Raw genomic sequence first — 19,623 nt, 5'->3', positions numbered from 1 at the left:
AAAATAATGCACGTTAACATTGGAGGAGCATCACAACTTTGACATTAGAATGGATGCAATTACAGTTTCTGTTCTGGTTAGTCAGTTTACCTCACTGTGCATTTTAACTAGCCCCATCTTAACAGCACAGAACCCTTCAGATATACAGCACTGGAGCACAGAAAGGCTCAAGCTGAATATTTGATTTGATATATTTTTTAAAGGGGTGGTTGATTGCGATTTCACTTTTTTAACGTTAGTTAGTTTGTAATGTTGCTGTTTGAGCATACTATCTGCAAAGTTGCAGCACTGAAAGTTCAATTATAGGGCATTTAAACATGTATCATCATAAAACATCAAAAGGTTTTGTCAATTCAATACATTTAGCCTCAAAAGTTTGATATTTAATAATTCTGTTCAATAAAATAGATACATGGCATAATAAACTCTTTGACTAATATAAAATAGAAATATTATGGTATTTAAAGGGGTGGTTGGCTGTTTTTTTCTAGGCTTGATTGTGTTTATGGGGTGCAGTCTGTCATGTTTTAATGCTTATTTAAAAAAAAAATATATATATATATATATATATATATATATATATATATATATATATATATATATATATATTTACACATAATTTGCCTTTATTTCACAACTCTCCGTTCCTTTTCTGAGAAACACACAAATCATTCCCTGCTTTTGGGCTCTGATTGGTTAGCTAGCCCAGTGTGTTGTGATTGGCTAAACCACCTCTAGTGTGAGTCTAAACATCCTGCCCCTCACCTAAGCAGGATGTGCTCCGGTTGTATTGTAAACAACTCATACTTTTAGATACACTGTTATTTGTAAATGCTACTGCATATGTTATGCTACTGCTGCAACGCGTTCATGTTTAACGCGTCATGGGGGATGTGTGGAACAGTACTACTGATAAATGCTAATTAATTTGAGTGTTCATCTGATTGTCCTACTAGAAGAAACACCACCCCTATGACACTGAGGGTGTGATGTGGTAACCAACACAAAATAAAGACCTCGACTACTCCACAAATGAGGAAGAACAATTTCTTGGTCCTAAAGCGCAACTTTCGAGGCTGGATGGCAACTTTTGACAGAAGCAGATCGCAAGTGTGAGAAATGGAATAATGAAAGCAGGCAGAGTCTCCAAACACATACAAAAGACTTCAAAATACAGAGAGTTGTACTCCCGGTACAAGCAATGTTTAGCTCCATCATCATCAACATCATCATCATCTAGATACTGGGTAAGGATGACTGGAATCCCCAAAATGAATGACAGGATCCAGGTCACTGGCAGTATTCTGGACATGGATATCCCATTTTGCCAATAAAGCATCTTTAAGGGGTATCTGACAGCCAGGAAGCGCTCCACCCTCATGGTGGTGATGATGAACAGGCCAGCGAGTAGATCCACAGCGGCAGAGTGATCAGCACCCGAAGATCAGCGGCTGCCAGGTGGAGGATTAGAAGCACTGCATGCTTCAGGATGATCCCAAGATCACACAGGCTGCCGTGTTCCCTGCAGAAGACCCACTGTCCAGTACTGTTTCAGTCACTATAGAGAGAGGACCTGTTCATCTTTGTCTCTGGTTTTAGTGAGTCTGATTTCTGACTGAAACGTGCTGCTTTTCAGTTCCTTATGATGCAGTTTACAAAAGCAACACTTCTAGTTTGTTATTCGAATCACTGAATCTGAATTACCAAGTTCTCTTCTGTTTATTTAGAATGCCTGCCATATAATTAAAACATTATTATTATTATTGAATAAAATGTTAAATAAATCAGACAAATATATGAACAATCCCCTCTGTAAAAACTTTCAGAATATAGACAGGAATATAAATGAAAAGTTTAGTGTTTGTAAGTACTATTTAATTTGAGATTTCTGATCCAGAGCAGGAGAAAAACTCATTTTTAAAAAACAGCCTTTATTTATAACTGAAATCTGCAGACACAAACGTGATAAAATAAAACTTTTTTTGTAACAACATATTTTTCTGTTAGACTACAATTCATACAGTTAAGGGATAAATAATATATTTTGAAACTTCAGGTTGTATAAAAATATGGAATATTAAAGATTTACTGTTAAGTGCTGAACTACACTCACTATTAGTATTTCGAGTGACGTAGGCCCATAAATGACATGTTTTAAGAAGTGACTATTTGATGATCAAATACCCAAAGTTTTTTTTTTATTTTAATTAAATTTTTTTAAAGAAAATCTGAAGTCAGACAAACATTTGTTACGCGCACGTCAAGAAGATTTCCAGGAAACAGAGAAGACATCTCAACAACAGACAGATGCAGAAAAGTGTGTGGCCAGGTGAATGTGACAGTAGCGCCATCTGCTGGTCATAATTCATACATACCGTGACAACCGCATTTCTTCCTGTGGAAAGTTGCGTATTTATTCCAAACTTAAATTTCCCATAATATAGACATATCTTTTGTTGAAACGTTTTGCTGATAGGTGTTTAGACATTTATGAAAGCAGCCACACATTCCATGCACATTGTAATGCTGATTGAGAGTTTAAACCAACAAAGTGAGTTATGTCAGCTGCATGAGATTAGTGCAGAAATTCATTCATTTATTCTTCAGATGAGGAAGGTCTCTCTGATCCTGACTAGGGCAAGATATGGAAAACCTGGGCAAGAAAAGCTGCTTTGATCCCATTCATACAGGCACTACAGGACAGGTTTAGCCTTTTTTCTTAAACTTTGTATAATACATATGTGAATTTGCCGTGTTACAAAGACATGTTTATTATTATAGCACCAGGTACTGCATTCAACACTCCAGTATTTAGTCTAACCAAGTACAAAAACACAAATGCAGAGGGATACACCTGTCGGCCTTTGTATGTTATGTGTGGCGAGTCCTCCCTGAGCCAACAGCATCAGCAAACCTAATACTACTGGTACAAAACAAAATCTGATCTGGTACAAAAAATATGATCCATAACAAACACTCTATAGGAGTTTTTCAGCAGGGGACAAAATAATGAATAAGCCCATATCTCTTTGTCAATAACATACTCCTCATAAACTTTCTGTAATATTTTCTTTCTTTCTTTCCATGGTTTAGTTAAACATTGACGATTTAAATGAAGATGTAAATGAAGCAGAGTCACTGCAGACAAACGCTTCAGGATCATTTTCTGTGAACAATAAATGAAGGTGAAAAAGGTGCAGGTAAAATGTAGCTGAAAACTGTAAAAGCAGTAATATGAAAAAATACTTTAAAAAAACTTTTTAAACTTTTAACACAAAACCATTATTTATATATTAACCTTGCAAGAAAATAATATTTTCCAAAATATATTTTTATTACACAGACAGGATCAATAATGACCACATGTCATTTCAGTCTCTCTTCTCTCCACTGAGACCTCCAGCACACACTCAGAGCGACAGCATATGTTGGTTTCCCACCCACTAACACACGCTATGAACAAGTGTGAAAAGATGCTGGCACCTAAAAGAGACTGAACAGATGAGTTGTCCCAAGCATCACCTGGAAACCATTCCCATGTGTAACAGGCAACAGCCAATAACTGGTTTCTCTCTCTCTTGGATCAGCGCAGCCGCTCAGCCACCTGCACCAGATTTCACGGAGTGCCTCAGATGCAACAGCAGTCTGTCGCCTCAGTTATATTACAGAAATGGCTCCCATGATGAATATACTGTGGGACATTAGCATACATTTGGTCTCTCCAAGAGAGTCTATTGGACGAGAAGACAGTACTGATGGAGGTCAAGAGGGACAGGACTGTCAGATTCAGCAAAGGCTGCACTGCTGATGAATGTTGTCTCCATCAACAGACAGATGATGAGTAGACACCAGCAGAACCTGGATACAGGCAGAACTGATAGAGCGCAACGATACACACCATTTACAATGTAAAGAGACAAACTACGACACCTGTGTGAGAAAGCGAAGGAAACTAACCCAGAGGGCCCTGGACAATCACTCAGCACAGCGTCAGCATGACAGAGGTGTCCACATTCCAACAGCACAGACCTGTGGAGGTTCGGCTGAAATTCAGACAACAGCACAGGGACAAGCACTGGGGTGACACAATGGTATAGTTGTTTTCTATCCAGATACTGCTATATGCTCATATACCATGATATTTTTAAGGTCCTTAAAAATAATTTCATGGAAGTAACAGAGTTCTTCTTCAGTGAAAGATTCTCTGAGGAACCACTGTAGTCATATACAATATTTATGAAAACAAAGATATGAACACCCAGTTTAGGATACTTAGCAGTTTTACGATTTATGTCACTCCCAATGTATCCTAATAAACACTACAGAGGCAGAGTTTTTATACAGTCTATGGGCAGAGTGCTGCAGTATTCACGGATGTACGCCACCTGCTGGTTGATTTGTGGTACAGGTTGATCATCCATCAGTGCTAGAAAGAGACGACCCACATTTTACACGCTAGGAAAAAGATAAACAGTTAAATATCACGTAGCATTCATGACCGGTAAATAGTAAAAGTATAAAATTGTGCATTAGAAATCTAACAATATAAATAACATACATCATCACAGATAAACTGTATTTTTACCGCACTATTATAGTAACCTTAATTTACCTATCGGTAAGCCCCTCCCCTCGAACGCAAATGAGCCAATGGCAGTCGAGTATCAGCCGCACGGGTATGGGATTTAAATGCTGCCATGATTCATAACTGAAAATACAGGTCTGAAAGGTTGAAACTAAGTGTTCGAAAACTCAAAATCTTACAAAAAAAAGTTTTGCAAGATCGAAAAATAAGATTTGCAAGCTTGCAAAATGTAAAAAAAATAAAAATATCTCTGCAAACATTATGTTGTTTTTGAGATTTCCTTCTTCAGAACTGCAACATTTTTTTACGATGTTGCGCAAATAATTTTTAGAGTTTCAAATTTGTCAGTGTTCTCCCACTGTATTAGATTGTTTTCCAGGTTTGAAACCTTGTAAATGGTGATCTGAAAACTGGTGTGCGAATGTGTGAAAAATTTTTTTGAAACTCTGAAAACAGAGCTTTGCAGGCTTGCAAAGTGGTAAAAAAAATTACATCTCTTCAAACGTAATTTTGTTTTTGAGTTTTCCCTCTTCAGAAGTGCAACACTCTTTTTTATGGTGTTGTGCAATCATTTTTTCAGAGTTTCGAATTTGTCACTGTTCTCCCAGTGTATAGTTTGTTTTCAAGATTTGAAACCTTGTAAATAGTGATCTGAAAACTGGTGAGCGAATAGGTGAAAAAAAGTTTTGAAACTCTGAAAACTGAGGTTCGAAAGGGCGAAACTTATTACATTACATTACATTTGCACTCCTATTGCAGACTATTTTTTCAAAGCTGAGTTTACAACACCCACTTTGCGGAGATACGCACACACAGTTACGAGCTTGCGTCTCACGTGATTTGTGGCAGTGTTGTCACGCAGCTCTGCTCTGAAACTCTGAAACTCAGACTGAGCGAAAATGAAGCTTCGCAACCTCGCAAATAAAAAAAGCCTGGAGGGAGGGCCTTCTGCTCTTGGCCAATGCTTTGCTGTCTGCTGACGTACAGTCCAATCACAAGTCGTATTTACTGGAAAGGTGGGATTGACCGACTGCTCCGCCAATGACAAAAGCGCACAGGATACGCAAACAGAGGTTGCACAGATTTATGTCCACAGGGCGGTCCCGTCGCGGTCCAGTTCTAAAATAAAGGTTTACCCACTTATCGCTGAAATTCACCATACAATTGCCAGTAGCCACTGAGTTTACCACTGATAGACCGGCGGTGCATCAGTATACACACTCACCTCACTTTCCTCAGCTGGCGACTCACTTTCCTCACGCAGCGAACGATTCTCTTTCCTCACGACACACTTTCCTCACGCAGTGGACCACTGACTCTCTCTTCATGTAGAGACCGAATATTACAATTAAAGTGACTTCAATAGTGCATCCAAAAGAATATTTAGATATTATATTGAAATATTCAGAAAGGTGTACAGTGTATTTTGTACTTTTATTAAAATATTTCAGTAAAATTATAAATAATTGCCTATTACAAATTTATGAATGCATGGTTAACTTTTTTCTGCAATCACTATAGGCTATATGTATTGAGACGTTTTAAAATCTATATTTTGTAAAAATAAACCTGAATTATAATCTTAACATCTGTATTTTCATATATTATATATATATATATATATATATATATATATATATATATATATATATATATATATATATATATATATATATATAAATAACATAAATAAGTAGGCTAATAAATATATAATGCTTAAAACATATGATAAACTATTTGTTCTCCACCACATGCTAAAATTGATACTGTGTGTGAGTGAAAGAGAGTGCTTTCTGCATTGAGGATATTCTGTAGTCTCAGACCTTCGTTTGGGTTAATCTTTACTGGATTGTCTGTACCCAATCCTTATCTTCAAGAACTGGCTTAAAACACATCTCTTCCAAATGTATTTGACCTTCTAACTTTAACACTCACTATTCTTAAAATTATAAAAAAATAATAATATTAAGCTTTCTATTATTTTGTATTCTATCGGTTTTCTTTTATTATACAATTAACAAAGGCAAAAAAGACCTCTAACTCTAGCTTGCTCTATTCTTTTTCTATTCTATCTGTTATCAGTATTTCTTTATTATTTTATTTAAAAGCCTTTGTTACGTGTAAGCTAACTGAGACTTGTTATAGCACTTGTATATTTGTTGTTTTTTATTGCTTCCATTGTCCTCATACGCTGTTTGTGACGGATTGAGAGAGGATAGAGCTGACGGACCGCCTTGTGGACATAAATCTGTGCAACCTCTGTTTGCGTATCCTGTGCGCTTTTGTCATTGGCGGAGCAGTCGGTCAATCCCACCTTTCCAGTAAATATACGACTTGTGATTGGACTGTACGTCAGCAGACAGCAAAGCATTGGCCAAGAGCAGAAGAGCCCTCCCTCCAGGCTTTTTTTTATTTGCGAGGTTGCGAAGCTTCATTTTCGCTCAGTCTGAGTTTCAGAGTTTCAGAGCAGAGCTGCGTGACAACACTGCCACAAATCACGTGAGACGCAAGCTCGTAACTGTGTGTGCGTATCTCCGCAAAGTGGGTGTTGTAAACTCAGCTCTGAAAAAATAGTCTGCAATAGGAGTGCAAATGTAATGTAATGTAATAAGTTTCGCCCTTTCGAACCTCAGTTTTCAGAGTTTCAAAACTTTTTTTCACCTATTCGCTCACCAGTTTTCAGATCACTATTTACAAGGTTTCAAATCTTGAAAACAAACTATACACTGGGAGAACAGTGACAAATTCGAAACTCTGAAAAAATGATTGCACAACACCATAAAAAAAAGAGTGTTGCACTTCTGAAGAGGGAAAACTCAAAAACAAAATTACGTTTGAAGAGAAGTAATTTTTTTTTACCACTTTGCAAGCCTGCAAAGCTCTGTTTTCAGAGTTTCAAAAAAAATTTCACACATTCGCACACCAGTTTTCAGATCACCATTTACAAGGTTTCAAACCTGGAAAACAATCTAATACAGTGGGAGAACACTGACAAATTTGAAACTCTGAAAAATTATTTGCGCAACATCGTAAAAAAATGTTGCAGTTCTGAAGAAGGAAATCTCAAAAACAACATAATGTTTGCAGAGATATATATATTTTTTTTTTTACATTTTGCAAGCTTGCAAATCTTATTTTTCGATCTTGCAAAACTTTTTTTTGTAAGATTTTGAGTTTTCGAACACTTAGTTTCAACCTTTCAGACCTGTATTTTCAGTTATGAATCATGGCAGCATTTAAATCCCATACACGGGGAGCGGAACTCGGACATCTGTTGGTTTCATGGTGTTCTGTTTCGGTTTGATGGTGTTTATGTAAAAAAAAAAAAAAACTATGGTAACCCGATGTTACTTGTAACACTGATTCCAGTTATCCTAAGGGGATGGGCAATATATTTAAATTAACTAAACCCCCCCCCAAAAAGGGAAGAAAAATGTCCCTAAGCATTTAACCTCAATCCCAATGAAAACAAAAACATACATTTTGTTGTTTGTCATACCGTCATTAAGTTACAATTTAATTTATTTATTTGTTTATTGTTAATACTATAAAGTACAAACCTAAATAGCCGAACTGTTCTTACATCATGTACAGTGTAGGTCAAAAACACAGCTCTACATTTCAGCGTCTTAGCCTGGAGCTGCTTCCGTGTACAACTGTTGGCGCAAGCTACCTTGAAGTGATTATTAAGTTTTGAATATGGATATTTTTCATACAAAAATGCATCGGAGCCATGTGAGACACTTTTTTTTATGGATGGGCACTTTTAACTTTTTTTGGACTGATGCATGCAACACCCGCTGAGTGCCATTAAACAACATTGAAAGATCAAAGACAATTTTTAATATAACTCAAGACTGGATTTGTCTGAAAGAAGAAAGTCATATGCACCAAGGATGACTTGAGGGTGAGTAAATCATGGAGTAATTTTCATTTTTGGGTGAACTTACCCTTTAAGGATTTGAGTTAGGCCTAATGGTTTGGCTTAGACTATTTGTAAAGTATGTGTTACGAATATGATTCTGTAAATATCTCTGTGTGCTGGATGAATATTGATTAATTTCATGACTATCTGGAGATGTTTTTTAGATTTTACACGATTCATTATGTTCCCATTGCTCATATCCAGTTTTTCCCTCTTCCTCAGCTTCATATTTGGGTGTAATATCATTAAAGATAGATGGTGAAAAATATTATTGGTAAAAGAGATAAATAAACCAGAGTAGTACAGCAGAAGCCCATGCAGCCTCACTGGAGCACACAAAGCTCATCACACTCACTCACGCTGTGAATGATTCAGCCAATTATGCCTCATTGAGTTCCATTCCACTCTCAGGTTTGTGGTTTTCATCCGTGTGTGGACAAAACAAAGAACACTGGAAAATGCTGTGGCGTTCCCTACATGCTAAACAACTTAACTTGGTATCTCCCTGTCCAGATGTGGACTTTTGGATATTTCAGTCTTTCTTAAAAGATGATGTTGGCCCATGGCTTTTCTGATGGGGATACATGACTCCACCAAACTGGACTCCAGTGATTATAGCAAATCTAGTCTATTTCCTCCAGACAAGGCTTTAAAAGAATAAAATATCTTTTCAATGGATCTTCACCCAGATTTAAATTAATGGGCGATCATACATGTGTTTTCACCTTCCTTCCTTCCTGTGGTTAAAGGTAACAATAGTTTCAGAGGCATGGGCGCAGTATTTCCTGACACATAAGTCTGTTTAAACTCAATACATGTCTGTTTGCTTACCTTATACATGTTATTATAAAAAGTGTTGCCAATGAAATACAGTTGCTTTCCACAAGCCATACAAAAAGAGTTAGTGTGGAGAAGCTATTGATGACAATGTTCCTCAGGCTAAAATGGTACAGTAAACCAAACTGAGCATCATTTCTCATGTATTTGAATGTACATTTAAACTACATACTGCTTGCGCCCCAGGGAACAATAACATCATTAGTAACAATGAATCTGATTCTTAGCTCAGTCTGTGTGTAGAAATTGAACACCAGGCTGCAGGGTTTGTGGGATATGCGTTTCTACTTTATGCCAATCATGAATGATTGAAGACAATGAATAAAACACACTTCCTTTTATCAGTACAAAGCAATCCATCTTTATTACTTCTGTGAACTTGTTAAGATTGAAAAATAAAACACTTGAGTAAATACTCGCGCTTCAGCTTGAAATGGATCTTGCAATGGTTTTTATTATTATTATTTTTACTATCTTTTGTTGGTACACTTCCAATTTGGGTTGGCAACAAAGAACTTGAGTGATTCTCATGTTGATGGGTTAATACATGTATAAACATTACTTCCCAAAGGCTATGTCCTCAAAGCACCACTGGTGCAACTATTTACAATTTACATGTTGTATTTTGTTATACCTAATATAATGTAATTAAGAGAACTGAAATGAAAACTCTCACCATCTCCAAACAGGCAGCAATGATATCCAGCTCCCATTAGCAGCAGTACTGGGTAGAGCTGACCTGAGGCCAGTCGAATGATTTGAAGTGATGCTCTCTGATTCTGGATCAGTACAGCTATCAAACAGCATACTGAACCGACTGACTACAGGTCCACAAGCTATCAAACACCAGAGAGAACAGAAACTCTACAACAAATGCTTTAAACACAGCTTAATGTCTTTAGTGTACTGATGCTTAGAAATCTAGACATGCCTTTTAACATTAATGCATTTCTTTCTAAATCAAACCAGCTGAAGTCTGCAGCAAAGTGGGCAACAACAACAACAAAAAAGAGTGGGAAGTGAATAACCGCAACAGTTCAGAAGTGCATTGTACACTACTACAGTATTTACAGTTATCAATACGGCGGAGAACACTACTGTATCTTAACATTTGAAAAGAAGATAAATACAAGAATGTTTATTCAGTTTTATAGCTCATTTTTAAATTTATATAAAAGCTACTGATGCTAAAAGTGATTTAAAAAAAGAACTGAAGAAACAGTGCTATTTTGAGCGCTTTTTAAACGGCATGAGATTTGCTGGCACTCAATGGGAACAATAAATACTAGCTCTGAACTCCTCTTCGGTGTGGCAATGTGGTCTTCTCGATCTGACGCAGACAGGACTTAAACCTAAGAGACAAAGGAGGACAGAATAACGAGCATGTGTTAAATCACTAGTTTAAGCATGCAAAATATTTTTTACTAAGCTGAGATGAGTTTTAGTGCAGATAGCAATGGAAGTGTGATGCTATGGACGAAAGCCAGACTTACTGTAGCAGTTCACACTATAGTAGAGGGACCGATCACCTGAGCTTCCCCCTATGACGAGAAGGAGATGGGTGCAGGTGTTATCACAGGTTAAAGGGGAGGCTTCGATTCAATCGTCAGGTGATCAGTGTCTTCTTGAATGTGTTTATTAGTGCTGGCATAAGCATGGGTGTTATGAGATGTTTCGGGATCAGGCTGTGTCCACATATATCCAGATATATTTGAAAACAGTCTTTCTGTTTTAAAACACTCTCTGATGATACATAAAGGCAGCTATAATAAAGTTCTCACGCTATTCTTCTGGAACTATCATTTATTAGCACATATCCCACCGCTCACTAGTGCATCAGTGTTGCACTTTAAATTGCCATTCCATATACGGTCTAAAACAACATTAGCAACATCATGCAGGCACAACAATGCCAGTAAAACAATAGACTAAACATGCAACATCGCTTTCTAATACCCGTTTTCATAGTCCACACTACTACTTGATGAAATCTTGTGTTTTCAAATTTATCTACTTGGAAGCACATCTTCAAAAATCTCAGTTCTTGCTGGATATAATGCCATCTCAGAGTGGATAAAAGACCAAAAGGTAGAGGAAAAAGATGCGTTTTCAAATTAATCCGGATTAATGACACTGATAGGTCATTTAATGCAGGCAGAAGCCTGAAGATGTGCAATCAAAATATCGGACATCTAAAATGGACATGCACTATACTAACCGCTGAGATGTACTGGCTGTTAAAGCAGGGTTTGTCCGGGGTGGGAGAGGTGATGGAGGAGTAACAGGAGGAGTCACACGGTGAGCTGGGCTCCTCGGACAAAGCCTCGGGAAGGTGACTGGACACACATCCGCTGTCTGACCCACTCGAGCCACTACCTGACAGACAGTGAGACGACGAACCAGAACTCTCTGTAGCTACAAACACAGGTTAAAGATCAACATCCTGTTTTATATATATATATATATATATATATATATATATATATATATATATATATATATATATATATATATATGTGCTTTCTGAAAAAGTGTTTAACACTTTCGGACATGTTATGATACATACTCATAGACGGCTGACTGCTGGTCTCATGTTCCAGCTCGTCTTCCTCGATGCAGGGGCTGATGAGAGGTCTCTCCCCTGATAACAGGTTTTGGCTGCTGTACATGTGCAGATTCAAGGGCCCCAGCAGCGTGGAAGAGGAGGGGCCACCGGACACTGGGGGGCCGCTAACGGGAGCATTTACTGCAGCTCGTTTGAATGGGTTTGAGTGGTCAAAAAGCGAGACAGCAATGGAGGCTCTTGTCCTGGCCCCTGTAACATTAAGAAAAAGTATGATAATATGAAAAAGCAACCCATAGAATCAATTGCTGCTTATTTTTAATCAAAATATTATCCCGGTGAGAGCAAGTTATTCTGATGTGTTTAACATGTTAGACAGGCTCACCTCTGCCTTTCATAATGTAGTCAATGGCTCTGTTGTTGATAGCAGCATCGCTGGGTTTAATGTCCAGGAAGGGTTTATTGCCCACCCCCATAGAGACCATCTCCTGCATTCGGATTTCTGCATACACACAGAAACATGTTTAAAAATGTTGCGATATATCAGAAATTGAAAAGTACTGATGCTAACTGTGATATTTAAAAAATTAAATATGTATATCACGTTAATACTACCCAAATTATATTTTGATAATAATCTGGCATCAGTAACCATAAGGTTGACACTCCAATAACTGAGATTAAGCTGCAGAAAGCATAGTGCACATATAAAGTGTTAAAAGTATTTCCTTACGGATTGAGTAAATATATGCAAATACAGGTTGAACAAAGCTCTGGATTTGCATCATTTTCTCACACTCACATCAAACTGCAGAAATATAACACTGGTGTGACTCCAAAGTGTTTTAAACAGCTTACAATCTGCCTGAGGCCTTTACAGATGAAATGCTAGAAATTTTTGTTTAGAGATGCTAAGAGACAGGAAATATTATCTGCAATTATCCTCTCATGTTCAGCACGCTGAGCAAAACAAATTCAGGCAACTTTATTAAAGCTCAACTGCTTCAGTTTTTCTTTTCCACCTTTATTCCGTGTGGCCTGCTGCCACAGCATCCGTGCAATGTCGCAGGTCCAGGCGTGTTTGATCTCGGCGGAGCTGGCTTGGAGAATATAGGTCTGGTTCCTTGAAGATCTCCTCCTGAACCAGACCTCAAACCTCAGAGCGTTCTCACCCGACGTCTCTGTCATACCCACATCAGCCGTCTACAAAGACAATGACGATATTCACATATCATATCAATCAATATTGAGGTTGTTATTAAGGCCTGCAGGAGACCAAACTGATCCTGATATTAATATAGGACAGAGGACTATAATAAAACAATGCGAGTATATTAGTAAAAGAAAGAATTGTCATAATGCATTAGTTTTTTTTCTGGAGATCTTTCCTGTCCCTTTAAACTTCAGATGACCTTTAGGTGCTTACCTTAAAAGAGTGCTTGTAAATGTAAACATCGAGGCCTCCCTCAATGCGTTTGGGTTTGCTGAACAGCACTAGATCCTCAAACAGGAACACATGTCTTTGGCACTTCTTCCTGCCATACCAAATAGTGAACTCATCTTGCCGAACCAACTGCCCCTGCTCTTTCAAGTTCACCTGGAAGAATGTGAAATAAAATATGAAATGGTAATGCAGAAGATCATATGTCAAAATATATATATACATATACATATACATATATCAAATGTGAAGTGTGTGTGTCCACTTACATCACAATCTCTGATCGCATCCATGGCGAGCAGATCATTTCCGTGGCGAAGCTGGAATTTGACCATCTCGGCGGCGGCACGTAGGTGCGTTAGCTCCTGCTCTTGGACTTCACTCACTTCTTTGATCAGGTCTTTCAGCAGCAGGGCGTACTTACTCATGCGCTGGATGGGCTTCAGCAGGTAGGACGCCAGGTCCATCTTATCCCCCAAATCCAGCTGCTTATGCTGAAACAGGAGAGATTTTACAGCTTCAGCCCATGAGGTGAGATGAATGTGCTTTGAGCAGTTCAACATGGAATAGTGGAATAAACTCCACTCCCAGATTTAAAGTCATGTAAGATTTAATTGAAAAACTAAAAGCTTATCATAGGTGGTTTAAAGTGTAGCACTGATTTAGTTCCTCACCCTGAAGAAGCTGTTCCCATGGCTGGCCAGAAGTGTGTCGGACTTTGGCTTGTTCTTGCTGTACAAAGCATACAAGCTGAACTCGTCTTGCTATGTTTATATTGAAAAAACACAAAAGTGAAAAGTGTTATGATCCACATTTTCGTATTCATGTTCTGAAGAATAATTCTCTCGTTGACCAAGAAATGGAGGGAGGGAGCACTTTCCCAAATTATTTCCAGGTTGAATTTTATTTGGAAAGACTGCACTTTTTTGAGTTTGGATAAATTGTTTTATAATGACTTTCAGGTTCATATGGAGTGTGCAGTTTTGCCACGCCAGAAATATGTCATAAGTGATTTTAGCACAGTAGGCCATTGCTGTAGGCCAAACAGCCTGCCTCTGTCTTTTTCTCTCTTTTCTCTGTGAATCAGGTAAACCAGCACTATGAGTTTACCACAACTAGAGAGAAAATAAAAGAAGTATAGGCTGGTGGTCTTTCAATCATTTAAAGAGATAGTTCACCCAAAAATGAAAATTCTGTCATCATTTACTCACCCTCATGTCTTTCCAAACCTGTATGAGTTGCTTTCTTATGTTGAACATAAAAGAAGATATTTTGAAGATTGCTGGTAATCAAGGGTGAGTAAATGATGAGAAAACTTTCATTTTTGGGTGAACTATCCCTTTAAAGACCTCAGAATCACTTCTTATGGCTCGGTTTGATTCTCATATTCACAGAGGGTGAAAGGAAGAGAGAAAGTAAACACAGAAAGAGTACTTTTGTGGATGGTTTTAGACTTGTTTGGTTTTAAAATGAGTCAGTCATGGCCTTGGAGCAAACGAGAACTGACAAATTAAGCCCCTTTGTTTAATCTCCAATGAAAATATGATTCAATTTGTAACATTTAATTCAGAATCCCTGAATGATCTCTATTAGAATTGAAAACATAAGAACAGTTAGAATTAATAGACTGTGAAATGTATCTAAAAAACCAGATCTGAAGTCATGCAGTTTGACGTGTCCTAGTTACTGTGAAAAGATTCTCTTACATGTCGTAGGAAGCAGTGGCTGACGCGTAGAGGATGATTGCAGCAGCTCTCAAGCTCTTTCAGGAAATACTGGCTGTGGAAGTCCACCAGTTTCTCCAGGTTTCCGAAGATGACGCTGCGCTTTCCCCGCAGGTCCTGTGGCAGGTCAGCACGCTCCATCTCAGGGAAATAGTTGTCAATGATGTACCGCAGAGAACGCACATATTCCCGCTCCGTCGTTATCATTTCATCTACGATGTGGCATAGTTTACTGAAAGACAGAGAGAGGGTGGACAATTAACATCCTCCAAAAGCTCACATTTTATACAATTTTTAAATTCTTGTGAGATTATTTACATCAAACACACTAAGCAGCAAAATAGTGTCAATGTTGATAATAACAAGGAATGTTTCTTGAGTTCCAAATCATCAAATTATAATTATTTTTGAAGAAGTACGTGACAGTTTAAATCTAGATTAAAGACCCATCTCTTTAACCTGTCTTACACATACAGTAACATATTAATATGCTTTTAATATCCATATCCGTTAAAGGATTTTTAGGCTGCATTAATTAGGTAAACCGGAACCGGAAACACTTCCCATAACACCCTATGTACTTGCTACATCATTAGAAGAATGGCATCTACGCTAATATTTGTCTGTTTCTCTCTTGTTCCGAGGTCACCGTGGCCACCAGATCCAGTCTGTATCCAGATCAGAGGGTCACTGCAGTCACCCGGATCCAGTACGTTTCCAGACAAGATGGTGGATCAGCACCTAGAAAGGACCTCTACTGCCCTGAAAGACAGCGGAGACCAGGACAACTAGAGCTCCAGATATAGATCCCCTGTGAAGACCTTGTCTCAGAGGACCACCAAGACAAGACCACAGGAAACAGATGATTCTTCTGCACAATCTGACTTTGCTGCCCCCTGACTGAGCCTGGTTTCTCCCAAGATTTTTTTCTCCATTCTGTCACCGATGGAGTTTCGGTTCCTTGCCGCTGTCGCCTCTGGCTTGCTTAGTTGGGGTCACTTCATCTACAGCGGTATCACTGACTTGATTGCAAATAAATGCACAGACACTATTTAATTGAACAGAGATGACATCACTGAATTCAATGATGAACTGCCTTTAACTATCATTTTGCATTATTGACACACTGTTTTCCTAATGAATGTTGTTCAGTTGCTTTGACGCAATGTATTTTGTTTAAAGCGCTATATAAATAAAGGTGACTTGACTTGACAATGAAAACTGGAGTAATGGGTGCTAAATATTAAGCTTTAGCATTTTGTAATTATTTTTTTATAATATTGCAAAATAATGCTGATTTACTGTATTTTTTTTTTTTTTTGCCTTAATGAGAATAGGAGACATCTTTCAAGAAACATAAAAATATAAAGCTATAAAGGACAGGTGTTTTCACACCTCTCTCTAGGATGTCATGTGCTTTCTCCCTGAAACACTCAAGACAATCACTTGTGAGAGCCCATGATATCTAACCCAGACTGGATGACTCACTGTGACAGTTCCCTTGTTTTAAACTCAGTAGTTTTAAAACACAATATTAAACTCTTGACTGTCTTTTTGACCACAAGGCCCACTCTTCATAAAACCCTCCATCATGCCAACCTGATGACAGCAAACCTGAATGCTCAAAATAAATCAAAGGCATAGAGCAGCTGTTGTCTGATAGTTTTACAAACATAACTTACAGCACCTAGTCACCTAATAAAGTGCTGTTTTAGTATTTACATAATCTTAAACTGAATTCTTATCAGAAGATTTTAATCAGCCGTAAACATATGCAGTAACTGGACCACACAGAGCCGAATGGCATTTTTTGAGTTATTTCCATCTGAAAAACTGTGTCAACATCACCTCTGTACAGCACTGTAATCTCAGAGAGTGAGAAATGTGTTTCGAAAGACACACAGATGTAAAGACCTACTTAAGATGTCTATATAATCATCTCCCTCCATCTCTTCAGTGTGGAGGAGCAGAACACAAACACGCTCCCCACCACTTCAAAGCCCAGAGGACCAGCGCCCACCTGGGAAAGTGATCTGTATCTCAGGCTCTTTGCCAAGGGGTCAAGTGGTGACCAGAGGGACCCCACAGCTGGAAAAGACATCCATGGAGATTCAGAGGATTATGGGGCTGCGACCATTTAATATGAGACATATTGAGTTCCTTTATGCATAAAACATTTTTTTATATGTTTCTTTTTTTCTTGGATGTCTTTTGTGTGCGTGTTAAATTTTGAGCACAGAAACCTGTGAGTACACATATAAAGGAGATTTCAAACGTTTCTGATTCCAAGGACGGCCAAATATATGCAAAAGCATCTCTTCCTAAGAAACTAAAGACAGCACCTCTTCCTAAGAAACTAAAGACAGCTACACTGTACATTTTCAGACCCATTTATAATGTGTGTAAAAAAACTTGTCATTGAAATACAGTTAAGAAATATCTGGACATCATTATCTATACTATTAGATTTTGAATAATATTTATATTCCAATTCAACATTATTTATGCAACATTATTCATTAATTAACAATTAATTAATTAATTAATATATAATATTATTAATAATTATATAATTTGTTTATTATAATTTTATAAGTAATACTTTTTTTGTTAATTAATTATTTATTTATAATGTTTTGGTCATTAAATTAATTTTTTTTATTTTTTTATTTTTGTTACTACGTTTGAAAACCTTTGAATGTGATCTTGTTTTGCAAAAACACTGAGCCAGGCTAAATATATTTTTCTGCGTTTTTTGGCAGCATTGTTGCTCATATTCTGTTAAAACATATTCGAGTGTGAGTGTGTGTTCTGTGACACAGCTATCATAAAGTGGTGGATATACAGTAAGTGGTTTTCTGTTGATGGCCTGTAGACTGCCCTGGTTGATTGTGTTTATATTACAGGAAGTGTACCCACCTGCCCTTGTTACGTGTTTCTGGTGCAGGACTCCCGCTGTAGTGCGTGTCAACAGAAGACCATCCATGCATGGGCGGCAGTCGTGGGCTGTATGGCCGATCGATCACTTCAGTGCTGCTCACCTCCAGACCCTTGATGAACACCCCTGTGTTTCCTCTCCGTGCAGGCTCACTCAGAGTTCTCTGACAGGACCCATACCGTGACACAGACTCGCTACTGGCCGTATCAAAGCTCTGGGTCTTCCGCAAAACCCTGCGGTTTGGTTCGATGGAGGTGAGGCTTGGGCTTGTAGCACACACCTGCACCTCCAGATGTGGCTGCTGCGGAGACTCGTCTGTGGAGATGCTACGTGTTAGCCTGTGGGACCTGACAGGGGTGCTGTGGGGGATTCTGTGCTCAGTGCTATATGGACTTCCTGTTGGAGTTCGAACAGAGTCACGGTTGTCCATGCGAATGCCTGAAGGACTGCTAGGAGTTGAGGATGTGCTTGACTGTGAGGAAAGTCTGTCCCGCCCCCAGCCTCTGCCGAACGCTTTCCGACATGAGAAGGAGATGCTACTGCTACGCTCCTGAGGTTTAGGGCTACAGTCCGAGTTGCGGCGAGAGGAGTCACCCCTTGCTGATTTGGAGTCACTCTCACGACGGGTGCGCAGGGCCATCTCCAGCTTCTTCTCAAACATCTGCTTTGTCTCCTGACACTTGGACCAAGCAAACTTCCACTGCCTGAGTCCCTGTTCGCTCTTCAGCTCCCCAGCGAGGTCCTTCATCTCCTGGAAGTGTGCGTCTGGGATCGGGGGGTGCTGACTGCGATAGGTCTCCAAACACCCGATCACACTCTGACACTTCTCAGACATGCCACACTCCTCCATACTAACAGACCCCAAATGACGCATGCCCTCTAGCGCCCATTCATATGCCTAAAAGACAGAGAGAAAAAAAAAAAGAAACAGCCGATGTAATGCCTACAATTAAAAAAATAAAAAATAAATGCGAGAGATACATTAAAAACCCATATACATACTATTGTAGTATTTATTAAAATCAAAATTAACCTTTTTTTTATTTTTATTTTAGTTTACATTAACGCTTTTATCCAAAGCGACTTACTACAGAGAAAAAAATGAATTTGTCAAAGAGCCAACAATATGTATAATATTCAATGCCAACTAGTAATTAGTAATTTTTTTTTAATTAATTTATTAAATTTTCTGAATATTATTCTTATTTATAGTTTTTTATTTCAGTTCTAGTTTCAGTAATTTGAGAATTTGACTAAGTGATTTCAGTTAGTTCTATTTCCATTTTTCCATCTGATATTTATCTTACTCAAGCTTTATTTCAATTACTGAAAGCATTTTAAATAGTAATAGTGGTTTTAATCATAATTTTTAATAGTTTATTTTGACATAAAAATAACAACACTGGATTAAACTGCATCTTAAATATGTCAGGTAATATGTCCCAATAAGAAGTTTTTATGCATGTTTGAGAAGAGAGGAGACATTTTATGGAAAACAACTACACAGCTATAAATGCAGTGTCAATGGGGGCAAGGGTAGGATAGAGTGAGTGAGAAACCTCCCAGCATCTCCTTCATCTGAAATGAAGAGGTTTTTAGCCAGGAGCTGG

General features: G+C 38.1%; 1 protein-coding gene and 1 pseudogene across 2 annotated transcripts in view; both read right to left on the bottom strand.

Annotated features, from left to right (window-relative positions):
* Positions 1-923: 923 nt before the first annotated feature.
* LOC132098725 (leukotriene B4 receptor 1-like) lies at positions 924-2,389 on the bottom strand (annotated as a pseudogene).
* A 7,392-nt stretch (positions 2,390-9,781) lies between these two features.
* The window catches only part of LOC132106401 (pleckstrin homology domain-containing family G member 4B-like), an 83,191-nt gene continuing 73,349 nt past the window's right edge, over positions 9,782-19,623 (bottom strand). The window contains exons 14-24 of one of the 2 annotated variants that reach the window (XM_059512053.1): positions 17,995-18,911; positions 15,058-15,307; positions 14,026-14,115; positions 13,621-13,845; positions 13,337-13,507; positions 12,933-13,113; positions 12,296-12,412; positions 11,914-12,162; positions 11,566-11,762; positions 10,841-10,888; positions 9,782-10,699 (exon numbers count right to left, since the gene is read on the bottom strand). In XM_059512053.1, the coding sequence (XP_059368036.1) occupies positions 10,850-10,888; positions 11,566-11,762; positions 11,914-12,162; positions 12,296-12,412; positions 12,933-13,113; positions 13,337-13,507; positions 13,621-13,845; positions 14,026-14,115; positions 15,058-15,307; positions 17,995-18,911 (2,436 nt within the window). In that variant the 3' untranslated portion in view covers positions 9,782-10,699; positions 10,841-10,849. The remainder of the gene's footprint in view (positions 10,700-10,840; positions 10,889-11,565; positions 11,763-11,913; positions 12,163-12,295; positions 12,413-12,932; positions 13,114-13,336; positions 13,508-13,620; positions 13,846-14,025; positions 14,116-15,057; positions 15,308-17,994; positions 18,912-19,623) is intronic. The other variant, XM_059512061.1, reaches the window with a different exon arrangement.

The sequence above is a fragment of the Carassius carassius genome, chromosome 2 (assembly GCF_963082965.1).
Source record: "Carassius carassius chromosome 2, fCarCar2.1, whole genome shotgun sequence".
In the NCBI taxonomy this organism is placed as follows: domain Eukaryota; kingdom Metazoa; phylum Chordata; class Actinopteri; order Cypriniformes; family Cyprinidae; genus Carassius; species Carassius carassius.
The sequence above is the reverse complement of the archived record's forward strand: the minus strand, read 5'-3'. Positions and strand labels throughout refer to the sequence as shown.